Consider the following 16,821-nt stretch of genomic DNA (forward strand, 5'->3'; position numbering starts at 1 on the left):
ATAAAACGCTAGGGTGGGCGGGTTTTACTAGGTAGGGTTGGGTTCCCGAAACAAACATTTTTTTAGGTCTTATTACGTGCGATGATTCACCCTTTAAACAAAGGAATACATTGTGTATATGCCAATCACTTAATAAGAATTTAAAGCTTCCATTAAAACAAACCGAATATTCGAAATTTGATTTCAGTATTCGTTCCCATCCCTAACATGTATATATTTAAACTGAATAGCATTCAGTCGGAATTATGACTACTTTTCCACAAAGAAATGTTCTGTTTCTGGTACTTGTTCAGGCCTATATGAAGCTTTTAATGAAGCATTCTATGCACAAGATCATTTTGGGCCAGTATAATTTTAAGCAACATATTTAAAACAAAAACTGCATGTGTATGAGTATAAACTGTGTATTTGTTAGAAATAATTATGTGTTGACACATCTGGAAATAATATTTTGTTTTAGTATTTTAATAGTAATCACTAAGCAGGGCAATGTTAAAAGTGTTTTAGTACTATTTGTGTAACATTTTATGAAGGACAAGTAATTCTATATAAATATAAATAATGAGCATCCCAATTGGGAAGTTAAGTTCCCAGTTTGGGAAATTAAGTAATTTCAATGTTAAATTAAGTTTCTATTTATGATATTAAAAACCAAGAGATCACAGAGTGATCTTGGCGCCCACCAATGTGCCATTTTTGAGTGTTCCAAATTTCAAGACTTATTGACTACCTCAAGGTCAAATTTCATTTCCGTACACAACACTGTGCATGTGGTCCAAATTCAAAAGCTGTAGCTTGAGAAATGTGAAAGTAGGTCACCAGGTCAATGTCAAGGCCAAAGTTTGTTTCAGTACACAATCCTATGCATGTGGTCTAAATTTGAAGCCTGTAGCTACAGAAATGTGAAAGTAGGTCACTAGGTCAATCTTAAGGTCAAAGTTCATTTCGGTATGCAAGTGGTCCAAATTTAAAGGCTGTAGCTTGAGAAATGTAAAAGTAGGTCACTAGGTCAAAATCGAGGTCAAATTCTATTTCGGAATACAAAACTATGCATGTGGTCCAAATTTGAAGCCTGTACCTTCAAAAATGTGAAAGTAGGTCACTAGGTCAATGTAAAGGTCAAAGTTCATTTCGGTACACAAAACTATGCATGTGGTCCAAATTTGAAGGCTATAGCTTGAGAAATATAAAAGTAGGTCACTAGATCAAAATCAAGGTCAAATTTTATTTCAGAATACAAAACTATGGATGTGGTCCAAATTTGAAGCCTGTACCTTAAAAATGTGAAAGTAGGTCACTAGGTCAATGTCAAGGTCAAAGTTTGTTTCGGTACACAAAACTATGCAAGTGGTCTAAATTTGAAGGCTGTAGCTTTAGAAATGTAAAAGTAGGTCACTAGGTAAATTTCAAGGTCAAATTTTATTTCAGAATACAAAACTATGTATGTGGTCCAAATTTGAAGCCTGTACCTTAAAAATGTGAAAGTAGGTCACTAGGTCAATGTAAAGGTCAAAGTTCATTTCGGTACACAAAACTATGCAAGTGGTCCAAATGTGAAGGCTGTAGCTTGAGAAATGTAAAAGTAGGTCACTAGGTCAAAATCATGGTCAAATTTTATTTCGGAATACAAAACTATGCATGTGGTCCAAATTTGAAGCCTGTACCTTAAAAATGTGAAAGTAGGTCACTCGGTCAATGTGAAGGTCAAAGTTTTTTTCGGCACACAAAACTATGCATGTGGTCCAAATTTGAAAGGCTGTAGCTTGAGAAATGTGAAAGTAGGTCACTAGGGCAAAATCAATGTCAAATTTCATTTTGAAACACGGAACTACGCATATGGTCCAAATTTGACGCCTGTACCTTCAAAAATGTGAATGTAGGTCACTAGGTCAAAATCAAGGTCAAAGTTTTTTCCAGTGCACAAAACTATGTATGTGGTCCAAATTTGAAGGCTGTAGCTACAGAAATGAGAAAGTAGGTCACTAGGTCAAAATCAAGGTCAACTCATGCCAAGGTTCATCTTGCCACTCAAAAATATACAAGTGGTCCAAATTTGAAGGCTGTAGCTACAGAAATGTGAAAGTAGGTCACTAGGTCAAAATCAAGGTCAACTCATGTCAAGGTTCATCTTGCCACTCAAAAATATACATGTGGTCCAAATTTGAATGTTTTAGTTATTGACAAGAACATTTTAAAAGCTTTTCCCTATATAAGTCTATATGAACCATGTGACCCCCGGGGCGGGGCCATTTTTGACCCTAGGGCGATAATTTGAACAAACTTGGTAGAGAACCACTAGATGATGCTACATTACAAGTATCAAAGCCTTAGGCTTTGTGGTTTGGACAAGAAGATTTTCAAAGTTTTTCCTTATGTAAGTCTATGTAAACCATATGACCCCCAGGGCGGGGCCATATTTGACCCTAGGGGTATAATATGAACAATCTTAGTTGAAGACCACTAGATGATGTCACATACAAAATATCAAAGCCCTAGGCCCTGTGGTTTTGGACAAGGGGTTATTCAAAGTTTTTCCCTATATAAGTCATAATAAAATATGTGACCCCCAGGGCGGGGCCATATTTGACCCCAGAGAAATAATTTGAATCATCTTGGTAGAGGACCACTAGATGATGCTTCAAACCAAATATCAAAGCCCTAGGCTCTGTGGTTTTGGATAAGAAGGTTTTCAAATTTTTTCCCTATATAAATCTATGTAAAATATAGAAATAAACAAAAGGCCATAACTCACTCAAATTGTTGAACCAGTCTGATTTTCAGGGGGACACAACTAGGGTACCAATACATCATTCTGACAAAGTTTGGTCAAAACTCCCCCAGTAGTTTCTGAGGAGATGCGATAACGAGAAATTGTTAACGGACGGACGGACGGATGGAATGACGGACGGACGGACCACGGACGCAGAGTGATTTTAATAGCCCACCATCTGATGATGGTGGGCTAAAAATAAGGGTATAAACATTACTTTAATTATTTATAATAATTTGTAACTAAAAGTACCTGTTCCAAACAATTTGAAGAGAGACTCGTACGCTGGATCACTCATATCAATATTATCACTCAACATATCTGTATGGAAGTTGTGGTCCTGCAATATTATATTCCAAATATCATACAATATGACAACCATCAGCTAACAATGAACTATGCATAGCAATTATAATTCTCCTCTTCTGACAACTGGAATGTTGATGGGAAATGACTTCCCCACAACAAACATTTCAATAGTTTTCCTAATATTTAAATATCATGTTACATTTTAGCTGTTTATGATTTTCTGAAAGTACAAAAGATGTTTGTAAAACATATGCACGCCTCCTATGACAGCCTCTCCGTTGTTCGAACATTTGGCCTACTGACCCCCAAAACAATATTGAACATCTACGGACTACAGGCAATCAGCAGATGAAGCAAGATAACTGTAGGCTAAAGTGCTTTTAAGTCGAGGTCAATGTGACCTTGACCCTTGACCTACTAATCCCACAGCAATAGGGGTCTTTTACTGGCCAGAAGCAAATAACATATAAAGTCATCATTGTGTGAAAAAGCATTCTTCAGATACTGACTGGAAAACAAATGGTCTAGAGACCAATCAACCGACCAATAGTCCAACACTGAGCATAATACTGTTTCTCAAATTGAGGATATCTGTTTGTTTTAGAAATTAAGATTGAAATATAATTCACCGAGTGAAAACTATAATGCAATATTTTCACGAGTGGCACAGCCTTGGGTGAAAATGTAAATTATGGTGTTCACGAGTGAAATATATTTCGATCTTACACTGAAACAAATTTTCTATTTATTTTATGCATTTTTTAATGGTTTTAACCAAATTATATCCAGTTTGTCCACGCCATGTCATATGCATCGCATCATGATGTCAGGATATCTTTGTAGAAAAACTGTAAATAGTTCTATTAGGTTTCCTGATTTCTTTTACATTTTTTATTATGGCAGAACATAAATATTTATGATCCTGTTACTATTTTATACATCTATACTTTTACTGAAGAATATTTTGCAAGGAATTTTCTGTCATTTATAATTCATATCATTTAACATTCAAGTGTAGTTTCGTACAGTGAAAATTAAAAATGATATTTTCACTGTTTGAAAGTGAAAATATCAATTTTATTTCACTGATAAATTTCAGTATTTCACTGAAGAGCATAAAATAAATTAAGTGAGTGTCTTTTCATATTATGAAGTTGGACCTTTGTGAAGACTAACTTTCTCTAGTCACTAATTTAACAAGGCAGTCTGGAAGACAGCTAAATCTCTTATCTGACAGCCACTGTTATGGATAGTGAAAGGTTAAACCTTTGACCTTGAGCAGTGACCTTGACCTTGAACTGACATGACTGACTTATGAATTCTGCACATAATCTTGATGAGGTGATCATTTGACCAAAGTTTCATGAAAATCCTTCAAGGGGTTAAGGAGATACAGTGCTCAAACCTTTGACCTTGAGTTGTGACCTTGACCTTGAGCTGTGACCTTGACCTTGAACTGACATGATTGACTTGTGAATTCTACACATAATCTTGATGAGGTGATCATTTGACCAAAGTTTCATGAAATCCTACAAGGGGTTAAGGAGATACAGAGCTCAAACCTTTGACCTTGAGATGTGACCTTGACCTTGAGTTGACATAGCTGAATCACGAGTTCTTGATGAGGTGATCATTTGACCCAAGTTTCATGAAAATCCTTCAAGGGGTTTAGGAGGTACAGAGCGGACACAAAAATTGAAGGCTCAAACCTTTAATCCTAAGTTGTGACCTTGGCTGACTCATGAGTTCTGCACATCCTCTTGATGTGGTGATCATTTGACCCAAGTTTTATAAAATTCCTTCAAGGGGTTTAGGAGATTCAGAGCAGACACAAAATGGTAGGCTAAAACCTTTGACCTTGAGTTGTAAACTTGACCTTGCGCCAACATGGCTGACTCATGAGTTCTGCACATCATTTGACCCAAGTTTCATGAAAATCCTTCAAGGGGTTTAGGAGATATAGACCGGACACGGAAGTGTTACAGACGGACAGGCAGGAGGATGGACGGAAAGACGAAAGGTGACCATTCCTATAACCCCCCATCACTAGTGGCGGGGCATTAATTAATGGGAACGCAAATGGGAATGACTTCCAACTGATGGAGTGGCCTCCAGACAGACAATGAGCAAAACAAAATATGCCCTTTTTTCCAAAGGGAGGCGTTAAGATCAATCTATATGGAACTGCAAACTATTCTATTTTACAAAGTAAGTAACAGTTTGACATAAGAATAAATACTTAACCAAACAGTAAACAACATACAATGCCTAGAATTTCCTCCAGTGATCTTGATGCTGTGACAGTTTCCTGCTCATAAGAATGCTGGGTGGGTAGCGGAGAGACTTGTTCACCTTGTTGTGTGTCAGACTTGTTCTCTTTACCACTGTTAGCAAGCTTTATCTGACCTGAAGGACATACATCATGTATGTTACTAATAACATTATTGTATATTTTCATGAACAAGAATGATTTCAGCATTAAATCACACATGCCCCATAAACATGCTTGATAGAATAATATTTTGAAGTCCAAATAAAGAGCATAACTACATAAATCAGCCACAAAACTACTGACAGAAAGGAAATGTCTACTTGATACTGAAGATGTATACCAAGTTTCATATCAAATGGAAGAAAACTTAAGGAGGAGTTGAGTACACAACATTCAAATGTAGCTATAATATTTCAAGGTCCTAAAAAGGGTCGTTACTAAAAAAAAAATAAAAACAAGGAGCTGCGTTCAATAAACGCTTGATGCCCCCGGTGGCATCATTGTCGATACAAAGCAACCTAAGTCCAAAATGAAGTCAAGGTCAAACTGAGGTCAGGTGATGTCTGAAGATTGGGAATGGTCACAGGTTACATCTGCATTAGTATCAAGTCATTCTAGTAAGGGGTATTGATGCTAGACGAAACGGTCCCATTTGGTTAACCTCGTACGGACGGACGGACGAACGAACGGACAGGACGATCACTATATGCCTCCCGCATCAGTAGATGCCCGGGGCATAATGAACGAACATGGAAGTCCTGACATTAATTTTTTTTCTATATTTTGATGTGCCAAAAATGCTCAAATAATCTTCATGTTAAGTTGTTTCTAGTAAGATACAGTTTAATTTTTTCGGCAAAGTGGAACCATTACAATGATACTATAGACGAAGTCTGATGAACTCTATGACGTGGTTCATGAGAAGAAGTCATCTAAAGAATTTTCTATTCACTATGATACCCATGCATCAGGATGTCAACTGGGTATTTAGTTCTACGTAATAGGGAATTGATTCTACCGATTTTCGTCGCACAGCAGCGATGAAAATTTGGATCAATCCCTCTATGGTAACATGTGATATACCGAAAGAGATATATAATATCAAATTAAACAAGCAAATTCGATGAATTGGTATCCCCCACCGAAAGGGTTTGTGGTGAGGAAGGGCAAAAAAATATATCTGGCAAAAAGGATGTTAATAAAAAGCAAATAATTTCATTAGTTAAAATCAATTTTAACAGAAAACAAATGTTTAATTAAAGAGTACATAATAAATGTATGATACTTTGATCCTGACTAAAGAATTTATTTTGAATGGGATATGCTTACTGTAATAAGCTTAGCTTTTAAAATTAAATGTAGTTAATTGAAATGTGAGCTTGAAGTTTAACTGGAACGAAATATTGTCTTTGAGTGGTTTGGCACCAGGTGTTGCTGTTTAACATGTATATTTGAACTTAAAAGAACATATGTCCTTAAGAGAACACAGGTAAGATATCTTGAACATGGCTGAGGGCAAGGTTTGTGCAGTCACAACTTAACATGTTGAAGGTTTGAACATTAAAAAAAAAAAAAAAAACAAGAGTGCCAGAATGTCACAATATACGCCCCTCACAGCAAATTTCTTTGCTCTAGCACCTGTATTTGCAAATGGAATTTTAATTTTGTGGTTGTTTAGTAATCATTGTAAGTCATTTGTTTTTCTAAGTACACAAAAAAACTCCTTACCAGGTAGAGATACCTTAAAATACACCTAAAATTTGAAAGTAACATCTATGTTGTACCACAGAAAAGTGGTCTTGTTTTTTCCCTACGGTCAATTATAAAAAAGCTACAATATAAGTTATTTAAAGTAACAACTAAGGAAAGATAATCTTAACCCCCCCCCCCCCCCCCAAAAAATTATAAGTCCACACAAAAATCTTTACCAGGTCAAAATACACCTCATAATTGGATGAAGCATGCATGTTGTACAACAGAAAAGTGGTCTCGATTTTTCCCTACGACTAGTAATGAAAAATTACAATATAAGCTATTTATAGTAACAACAAAGGGAAGTAATTCTAAAGAAGGGAACTGCGCATGACACTTCGTCTCATGATGGTATATAATTGTGCCAAGTTACATCAAAATCCCTCCATGCATGAAGAAGAAATGCTCCGGACAAAGTCATTCTTGTATCTGACCTTTGGCCTCTAAGTGTGACCTTGACCTTTGACCTAGGGACCTGGTTCTTGCGCAAGACACTCCGCCTCGTGGTGGTGAACATTTGTGCAAAGTTATATCAAAATCTCTCTATGCATGAAGAAGAAATGCTCCGGACAAAGTTTTCATTCTTGTATCCTTTGACCTCTAAGTGTGACCTTGACCTTAGACCTACGGACCTGGTTCTTGCGCATGACACTCTGTCTCATGATGATGAACAATTGTGCCAACTTTCATCAAAATCCCTCCAGCATGAAGAAGATATGCTCCGGACAGTCATTCTTGAATTTGACCTTTAACCTCTAAGTGTGACCTTGACCTTAGACCTAGGGACCTGGTTTTTGCGCATGACACTCCGTCTCATAATGGTGAACAACTGTGCCAAGTTTCATCAAAATCCCTTCATGCATTTTTTTTGAAGAATACGCTTTTTCCTTGTGCCTAATAATTTGTCCACATAATTTGTCCAAACCGCAACGTCATGCACATCAGTACAGATATGGGCAGTGTTGTTTGTTGTTTTTATTCCAAAATGTACCTTAAAACTGACAGGAAATCGAACGAAAATCGGGATCGATCCCTCTACCATTGCAACATGCGATATACAAGATATTTATTATCGACTTGAAAAATGTGTCCTTCGGTCTGTGCCGTTATTAGATAGTTCTTTTCAAATGTTTAGTTTTATCACTTTAATCATATTTTATTGTATATATATACATATTGTATACACACACATACAACATGTATACATAAATAAATCAATGTAAATATACAAAAGGGTTGGGCCAGAAGCTATAACAACATCATCAGGGGCACTCAAATGTTTTCAAATGTTATGGGATGAGTTGAATTCAGATCGATTCCAGCTTGAGGCAGTGCCTCATTTCATATTATTATGTGTTTTGATACGCATTAAAAGAAAATTTTATTGAGTATTTTATAAATTTAATTGAGTTTTACACAAATACGCAGCTTACCTGTTGCTCTGCTTTTTGAGATACATGGGGTACAAACTTTTAGGCCATTTATGCATATTTTTCACTAGATAAAGGGCCACAACTTTGGTCTGACCGATAAAAATCCCAAACAAAACACTAGGTGCACAACTTCATAAGCAAATCTTCAAAAAAGTAGGAATTTTTTGGCCACTTTTTCAAGTTTGTACAGAATATCTATTAGCTGTATTGTAATTGTAAGACTAAGGTTCAGCAATTTAATAAGTTTTTTCAGTTTTGAAATTATTGATTTTGCACAATTAATTTCTTGAATGCCATACAAAGACTGAATACCTGAAAAAAAAAAAAAAATCACTAACATCCATGCTCAAGTTTAAACTTGGAAATGCAGACATTAAAATGTATTACTTTTCAGTTGGTGTCATCATGGAATAATCTGGTGCAATTTACTAGACTTTTTGTGATAAAATCTACTTTGCGAAAACTCTATAATACAGTAAATAGTTATCCCTGATTCTGGAGACAGACTTGAAAGTTTCAAATGTAAGGAAATAAGTTGTGTCCTTTTACTTACTGTGTACAAGGTTACATGTCTCAGCCAATTTTTCATGCAAGCGATGATCTGAGAGGATTTTCTCAAATATCTGAAGAAAACAACAACAAATCATTAATTCCAGCAGCTATAATACCAGTAAACGTGTCAGGCTGTAATAAATGCAACAATTATAAAAAAGTGATTATTTTCTGAAACTTAAGTTTTTTTCAATCATAATAATATTTAACAACCCTGTCACTGGAGACTTTTTCGGAACTGGATGGTGGAATAGGGCATGAAGAAGATATGCTCCGGACAAAGTCATTCTTGAATTTGACCTTTGACCTCTAAGTGTGACCTTGACTTTAGACCTATGGACCTGGTTCTTGCGCATGACACTCTGTCTCATAATGGTGAACAATTGTGCCAAGTTTCATCAAAATCCCTCCATGCATGAAGAAGATATGCTCCGGACAAAGTCTGTGGATGCCGCCCGCCTGCCCATCCGCCCGCCAGGGGCGTTCCCATAAAACGTCCCGTTTTTCAAACGGGCGTTTAAAAACCAGAGATAAGGTGAATCAAATCTGACAATTACTGAAAGGGGGGAATAAAATATTGGTGCAATAGTGAAGGCCCTTTTGTCATATGATGCGGGTGATGATCACGAGTTTGTATCAAATCCATTCAGTAATAACAGAGATAGAGTGAATGTGTATCAAAACTTTAACCTGAAATTTTAAATTAAAAGGAGGAAATTCATACTATATTGGTGCAAGAGTTATGGCCCTTGTTTCATATTATATGGGTGATGATGTCGAGTTTGAATCAATTCTCTTCTGTAATAACAGAAATATAGTGAAACTGAATCAAAAACTAGAAGATGTTTTTGTGACAAAAACATATGTCTACCCCCTATGTATTCTAAGGATGGAAGAGGGGCATGTTTATCTATTTTTAGCTCTGGCGACCATTTTGTGCAGCTAAGCGGAACATGTTGGTGATATGCACAACTAGGCTTGGTACTGACCAATAATGTGAAGTTTCATCGAAATCAGGCTAGCAGTTTTACTTGTGAAAGCCGGACAAGATTTTTCTATTTTTAGCTCTTGCGGCCATTTTGTGCAGCGAAGTGAAGTTTTGTCAAAATCCGGCCAGCAGTTTGACCTATGAAAGCCAGACAAGCTTAATGCAGATGGACGGACAGAAGATGGGGAGGGCAAAAACAATGTCTCTAAAATTTTAAGTAAAAAGGGGGCATAATTCATGCACAATTTGTGCCAGAGTTATGGACCCTGTGTCATATGATTTGATTGATGATTATGTGCAACTATTTAAAGTTTGAAGCAAATCCATCAAATAATAACAGAGTGAAAGTGCATCAAAACATTAACTCGAAACGGATGCCGATGTGGATGGACACCAACACTAGGTTGAGTAGGATAGCTCTCCATACACTTCGTATAGTCAAGCTAACAAAATCACTCTTCTTGTTGTATTTCAGAATCTGACAAAAATACTTGTCGTAATATTATATTGTTAATGATTCAAATCAAAATCAACATACATGTATGTATGTCACCTTCATTAGTCAAGTTTAAAGTTACATGTAGTCAATCAATGACTTAATAACACCGTGAATACAAGGGCTGAGTTTTTTGTGTCACTTTAATATGGGTCATATTCCCTTCTAACAAAAATTCCCAATTGGGAATGAACATTATGAAGAGAGGATAATTATATAATACATACTAGAAATACATTCTGCATGCCCACGGGCAGAATGTTGAGCCCGCCAGCACTTTTGGCCTGTAAGTGTGACCTTGACCTTAGACATAGGGACCTTGTTTTTTGCACATGACACTCTGTCTCATAATGGTGAACATTCATGCCAGTTACATCAAAATCCCACCATGCATGAAGAAGAAATGCTCTGGACAAACTTCAATTTGACCTTTGACCTCCAACTGTGACCTTGACCTTTGAGACAGGAACATGGGGTTTGCGCATGACACTCCTTCTCATTGAGGTAAACATTCATGTCAAATATAAACAAGATTGGTCCATGCATGTCAAAGTTATGGTCCAGACAAAATCGGATGGACGCAGCACATACACCGACCCACCAAAAGTGGCGACTATATCGAGCTCACCGCAAGCGGACTCGACAATAAATATAATGATGCTCTGTATAGTTTGATGAGGATCTCTCAAGCCGTTCATGAAAAGGTCATTTAAAATGTATTTCTACTTTCGGCTCTAGCTGCACCTAAAAGGGTCAAGTACCTTCATTTGAACAAATCTGAGACAGGAATTTATATTTAGCTGTGTCGGGCTGAAGAGGTAAACAAACAAATTTCTAATTTAGGAGTAATATTTAACAAAGTGTTCACAAGTTATTTCATCCCTGATTATCAAAATTCAAACTCACTGGGTTTACACTGGTTGGGTCAACAGACTTTGTTGATACTACACTTACAGGTGACACTTCACTTGTACGCTTTCTTGGCGTTTTAGGTCTGAAAAAGACAAAGACTTCTTTAATCTTTATACAATGGCTCAAGGAAAATAGTAAAAATACTCATGCCACTTATCAAATTCAACCTCACTCCAGAATCTTTGATACAGTTATAATTTTTTTGTCATTTAATGATTGTAATTAACCTGTCTACTTACAATGTACCTAAATTGAAGAGAGTGAAGGGGGCACAGCATTAAAGGTATCAAGATACTTTGACAAAAATACTGTAACAAGCTGTTTGTAAAACACAAAAGCACCCCAATGATGGCCTGTCCCAAGATCAATATGACCTTGACCTTTGACCTACCGATGCTAAAAATAAAATGAGTCACCTAGTAACCAAAGACATTCATCTGATGTTAAGACTGTTGTCAAGGCATCTTTAGATATTAAGCCGTTTTCAGTCTTAAAATAATTTGGGCCTTAACCATTCCCAAAGTTAAAGAATCATCTATTAACCTCAACAGGCCAAGGAGTTCTTTATTATATATTAATAGTTATTTAATGGTAAACATTTTTAGTCTCACTGTCACCGAGATATGACCACAGGGACAGGTAATCACCCTACAAAGTCTGAAGACTGTAGGCCAAAGCATTCTTAAGTACATACAGGACAAGCATTCTATGAAGTTTGAGAACTGCAGACTAAGGTGTTTTTTCCATTGTGTCCTTACCTTGGACTTACAGATCCAAAACAATATTGGTCATCTACTGTCCAAAATGATATTTGAAGATTCCTGACTAAATTGTTCTCTGCTACTGAATCAAAATGTAAACTGTCAGGGCTTTTTCACCCTATCTCACGGGGCCGATATTCGGCCCCATTCCCAATGCCAAATATGCTCTATTTTTCCCAATCTGGAGCAAAAAATTCCCAATCCAATGAAAAATTTCCCAACTGAAATCAGTTACTTTCTGTTTTTCAATAATAATTCAAGATTAATTGCACAATTAGTTTTGTTTGCCAAGTAAATCAAACAAAATGTTGGAAAAACCAACTAGTTTCTATTTTTAGTAACATGACCGTCTGCAACCTCAGCAAAAAACAATTACAAGATTTTGCTGAAGAAATGTATGAATTGTATGCAAAAACCTCTCAAAATGCATAACAACACAAATATTAATTGAATAAAGTACCCGAAACATGTTGACAGGTAGTTCTTACACCATTAAAATCAATTGTCACATGTTTTCGCGACCCAGTTTTTACACTCGAAAATACACGCACTTTGCCATTCTACTTTTTGGATAATTTCAGTTATAACTTTGGTGAAAACAAACTGTAAACAAAAATTTTAGCATGACAAATAAAGAGTTACTGTATTTTTAGGCAATATTGGAACACAATCCTGAAAAAAAATTCTCAAAATTTCACAAGGGGATACTGTCTACCAGTAAAATTTGAAACTGAAGATTTAAACTAATAGATCTATATATAAAATAAAAACTCACTTAATTTGGCAGTATATTTTCCCAAATTTGACAATCTACCGCGTTAAAAATTCCTAATATGACCAGGGGCCTTTTTCCCAAAACCCCCTGAAAAAGCCCTGACTGTCTTCAGAATCAAGGTTATTATGGCACTGGCCTTTGACCTACTGATCACTCAAAAAATACAGCTCAACTACTGACTAAAAGCAATAATCTAAAAGTAAACCAGCGTATTCTTATAGTTACAGAGCGGAATTCGTTTCGAGTCTCAGTCACTTTGGCCTTGACCTTTGACATACTGATCCCCCTCAAAAAGGCAGTCATCCCATGGTTTGACAACCGCAGGTAAAAGCATTTTTCAGTTAACAATCAAAACAAGGTCACTGTGACTTTAATACATGACCTCAAAGGAAATCATGCTACGAAGTTTGAAGACTTATTGAGCAGAAACCAATTTTCAGTCCAAGACCACATTGACCTTTGATGTACTGAACCCAGAAACTAGAGGATCCTATCTGACCACAGGAAATCATCTTACAGCTGTACGCCAAAGCATACAAAGCCCACCCCAAAAACCAATACATCTGCTGATCATGGTCAACCTGCCTACCAAGTTTGTTTTTGTTTTTGTTGGGTTTAACATCGCACTGACACAATTATAGGTCATATGGTGACTTTCCAGCTTTGATGGTGGAGGAAGACCCCAATCAAACGCAGCATAAGTCCCCTTCGGTTAGTAGGGGACCAGTACCTCAATAGAACATTTTAAGTTATGATCAACATATATTTACTTCTTTCTACGTGGAGATCTGCTTGTATGGTGCTCTGAACTTCGTAGAAACTTCACTGGGGTGACTAAACTCTTATCTCTTGATCCAGGTGATCTCTTCTTTGGTGTGACATGCTGTGAAACAACATGACCTATGAATGTACAAACACACTGAGGATCAAGTTCAACAAATCATGAAACTCAAACGAAAAATAATATGACCATATGAAACATTGGACTTTCAGGATCATTTTTTCAATAAAAACCACTGATCCATTCATATAAACCCCAACTAACAATGTCAGTGTTCGCGTTTACGGCGTAAAAGTATCTAAATACGCAACGAATTTGGCTCGTACGCAAATTTTTCAAGACCATTGCGTACATGGGACGCAAAGTAAAAACTGAACTGAATGTTTTAATGAAAGACAACAAATACTAATCACGATGTCGGAATCCCAATTTCATTTTCAGCAGCATTATTTTCTAAAAATAACACAGAGTGACGTAGCCTGTAGTCATTCAGTGACGTATTCAGACTGGTTTAGCGTATTGATCAAAATCTCTACTTATCGATGTAAATTATATGGAAATAGGCCAGGTACTACTTGCATTGCAAACCGAAAGTAAGATGGAGTCTCCGGCGAACGCGAACACTAGTTTTATTTTTCAAAGCAGGGCTTTAGCTAGGGGTCGACATGAGTGAAATTCAAGTCGCCCAATTTTTGTTATTCATCCACTAACAGCCTATTGTGGTACAGCCTGTTGACTCGAATACACATGGAATAATTTCGCCTCTGTCTCCTGATACAGAGAAGTTTGAAAGCAATTATAATGGTCGGTGACACCTTTGATTTGATAAACTGAACAGTAGGGATTTAGAGCGCTCTTTATTACATTAACTTGTACATTCTCCTTTGACTTTTCAAAAAATTATCTTACCTTCAATAATTTCCTTAAATCCGCGTAATTTGAATCATTTTCAGCGTTTTTTTTCACCAAAATATTCGGCGAAATTCGGCCCCATTCCCCCCTCGAAATAGTATGTTTTTTTCCCCTTTCCGATGCCTAAAATTCCCCTCCGAAAATAAAAAATAAAATGCCAATTAATTAAATCATAATTCACTAGTTTATTTTATTTATTTTCATATAGAAAACAGTTCACCGCGGTATCTCGCGTTTTGTTTACATCGACACCGTTTGGAGTAACTTCCCTTGATAAATCAGTATCATCGAAGCGCTTTATTATTCTGCACAACAACGCTGTTGAATGATAGTCTGTAAATGATTTGCATTCTATTTGTTTGGCCGGGTAGTGTTGAGTTTTCCATCTTCTAGTCAGTCAGGATTTGATTTTATGCTTTGGGAAGGGACTAGTCCAACGCAATTTTTTTTACAGTTTGTTTTTTATTGTGACAGGTCAAATGTAACAGTGACTGCAAATGTCAGAATTTGACAGAAATAAAAAAAAAAACGGCCACTCACCGACTTGTTTAGGAAGGGACCAGATGTCTGCTGTAAATTTTGGTAGTCTAATGGATGTCTTATCCTCTACATTTGAAAAATTTATTCAGATATTTGGTATTGATATGCTACATTGTGTTATATGCATGATATGTCATGTAACAATGTTCTTATGGGCACTGAATTTATCAATAAACTTGAAACTATAGTTTATTTACACACAAATGAAAATTCCCCTTTTCTTAGTTTTACGTCGTATTTTTCCCCCTCCAAAGGGCACCGACCCCCTTCCCCCAAAACTGAAAAAAATCACTGATTTTACTCCGAACTTAGAAACATATCACTGACACTTTCTGTGACGAAAATAACTTTACTGATATTTACACAAAGTTCTGACAACTGCTGCAGAAACTGGGTTAAACATGATTGACAACTTTTTCTTCTGATGTGTGCCCACATTAGGGTATCCAGGGTTCATACAGACAAGGCCAAGTCAAATTCAAGGACTTTTCAAGCACTAGTCTTATAGTTTTCAAGGACTTATTTATAAATAATACATGGTATTACACAGATTTGTAAATTCTAGCTGACGCCATTTTAGTCAGGGGAGACAATGCTAACATTCATACCCAAACTCTGCTTTTGTCCCGAACACATTCGACCTTTTTTATTACGGTGTTTTCGTAGCTCCGCCCATTGCTCGAAACTTGCCGATTTTATTCTAAAAGATTTACTTTTGATTTTCAGGGAGATTTTAATTGTCTAGCAAACGAGAAAATAAGAAATTCAAGTACTTTTCAAGGTCTTTGGGCAATTTTCAAGCACTTTTCAAGACAAATTTTGTTTTCAAGGACTTTTCAAGACTGCCCTTCATTTTCAAGTACTTTTCAAGCCTGTGCGAACCCTGGTATCAAAAGGACCGTGTTACCCTTTGTGCGACGTCACTGCTGCTGATGTCATGATGGCATGTATTTAACTCACACAGTCAGTTCTAGTACAATATTGCTTTTATAGATTTTAGTGTTTTGACTAAACATTGCACTAGGAGCTTGATTTATTTTTTGCTGGGCTAATTTTAGAATATGAAATGATCAAACTGTTTTGAAATTGTATTCATAGATCTAACTAAAGGGTGTTTGGTTTTTGCAGTGATTAGGAAATTAACTGGAAAAAATACTTAAAATTACAATTTACAGTAATCACATTGTATAAATTCACAAGAATGAGAAATTAGATTAACAAGGATAAGAAAGCAGATTCACTGACCTTTTCAGTTGGTTTGTTTTATAATTTGATAGACTTGAAAAAAAAAATTAATAGATTTAATCAAAGAATTAAGTGACTTTTTCCATAAAATCTTAGTCTAGTGCTTAAACCTGTTAAAGTAACTATTAGCTGGTCAAACCCATTATATTTGATGTAACTTTATAGATTCTAATATTTTTATACCTCTTATCAGAACTGGAATGCATTTATGAAGTTAAAGAAGAGGTGTTATTTATTGTAAAACATGGACATTTGTCAATATTGTAGCCGCAAAACCTGGGACTCAACCATATTTGGCTGGGACTCAACATTTTTGGGAGTAC

At 36.2% G+C, this 16,821-nt stretch overlaps 1 protein-coding gene across 1 annotated transcript in view; it reads right to left on the reverse strand.

The window, feature by feature from the left end:
- The window catches only part of LOC123551470 (uncharacterized), a 50,229-nt gene that overhangs the window by 20,823 nt on the left and 12,585 nt on the right, over positions 1-16,821 (reverse strand). Inside the window, exons 4-8 of the mRNA XM_045340434.2 lie at positions 13,791-13,920; positions 11,479-11,566; positions 9,090-9,159; positions 5,343-5,485; positions 3,023-3,110 (exon numbers count right to left, since the gene is read on the reverse strand). Of these exons, the coding sequence (XP_045196369.2) occupies positions 3,023-3,110; positions 5,343-5,485; positions 9,090-9,159; positions 11,479-11,566; positions 13,791-13,920 (519 nt within the window). The remainder of the gene's footprint in view (positions 1-3,022; positions 3,111-5,342; positions 5,486-9,089; positions 9,160-11,478; positions 11,567-13,790; positions 13,921-16,821) is intronic.

This window comes from Mercenaria mercenaria, chromosome 4 (genome assembly GCF_021730395.1).
Source record: "Mercenaria mercenaria strain notata chromosome 4, MADL_Memer_1, whole genome shotgun sequence".
Lineage (NCBI taxonomy): Eukaryota > Metazoa > Mollusca > Bivalvia > Venerida > Veneridae > Mercenaria > Mercenaria mercenaria.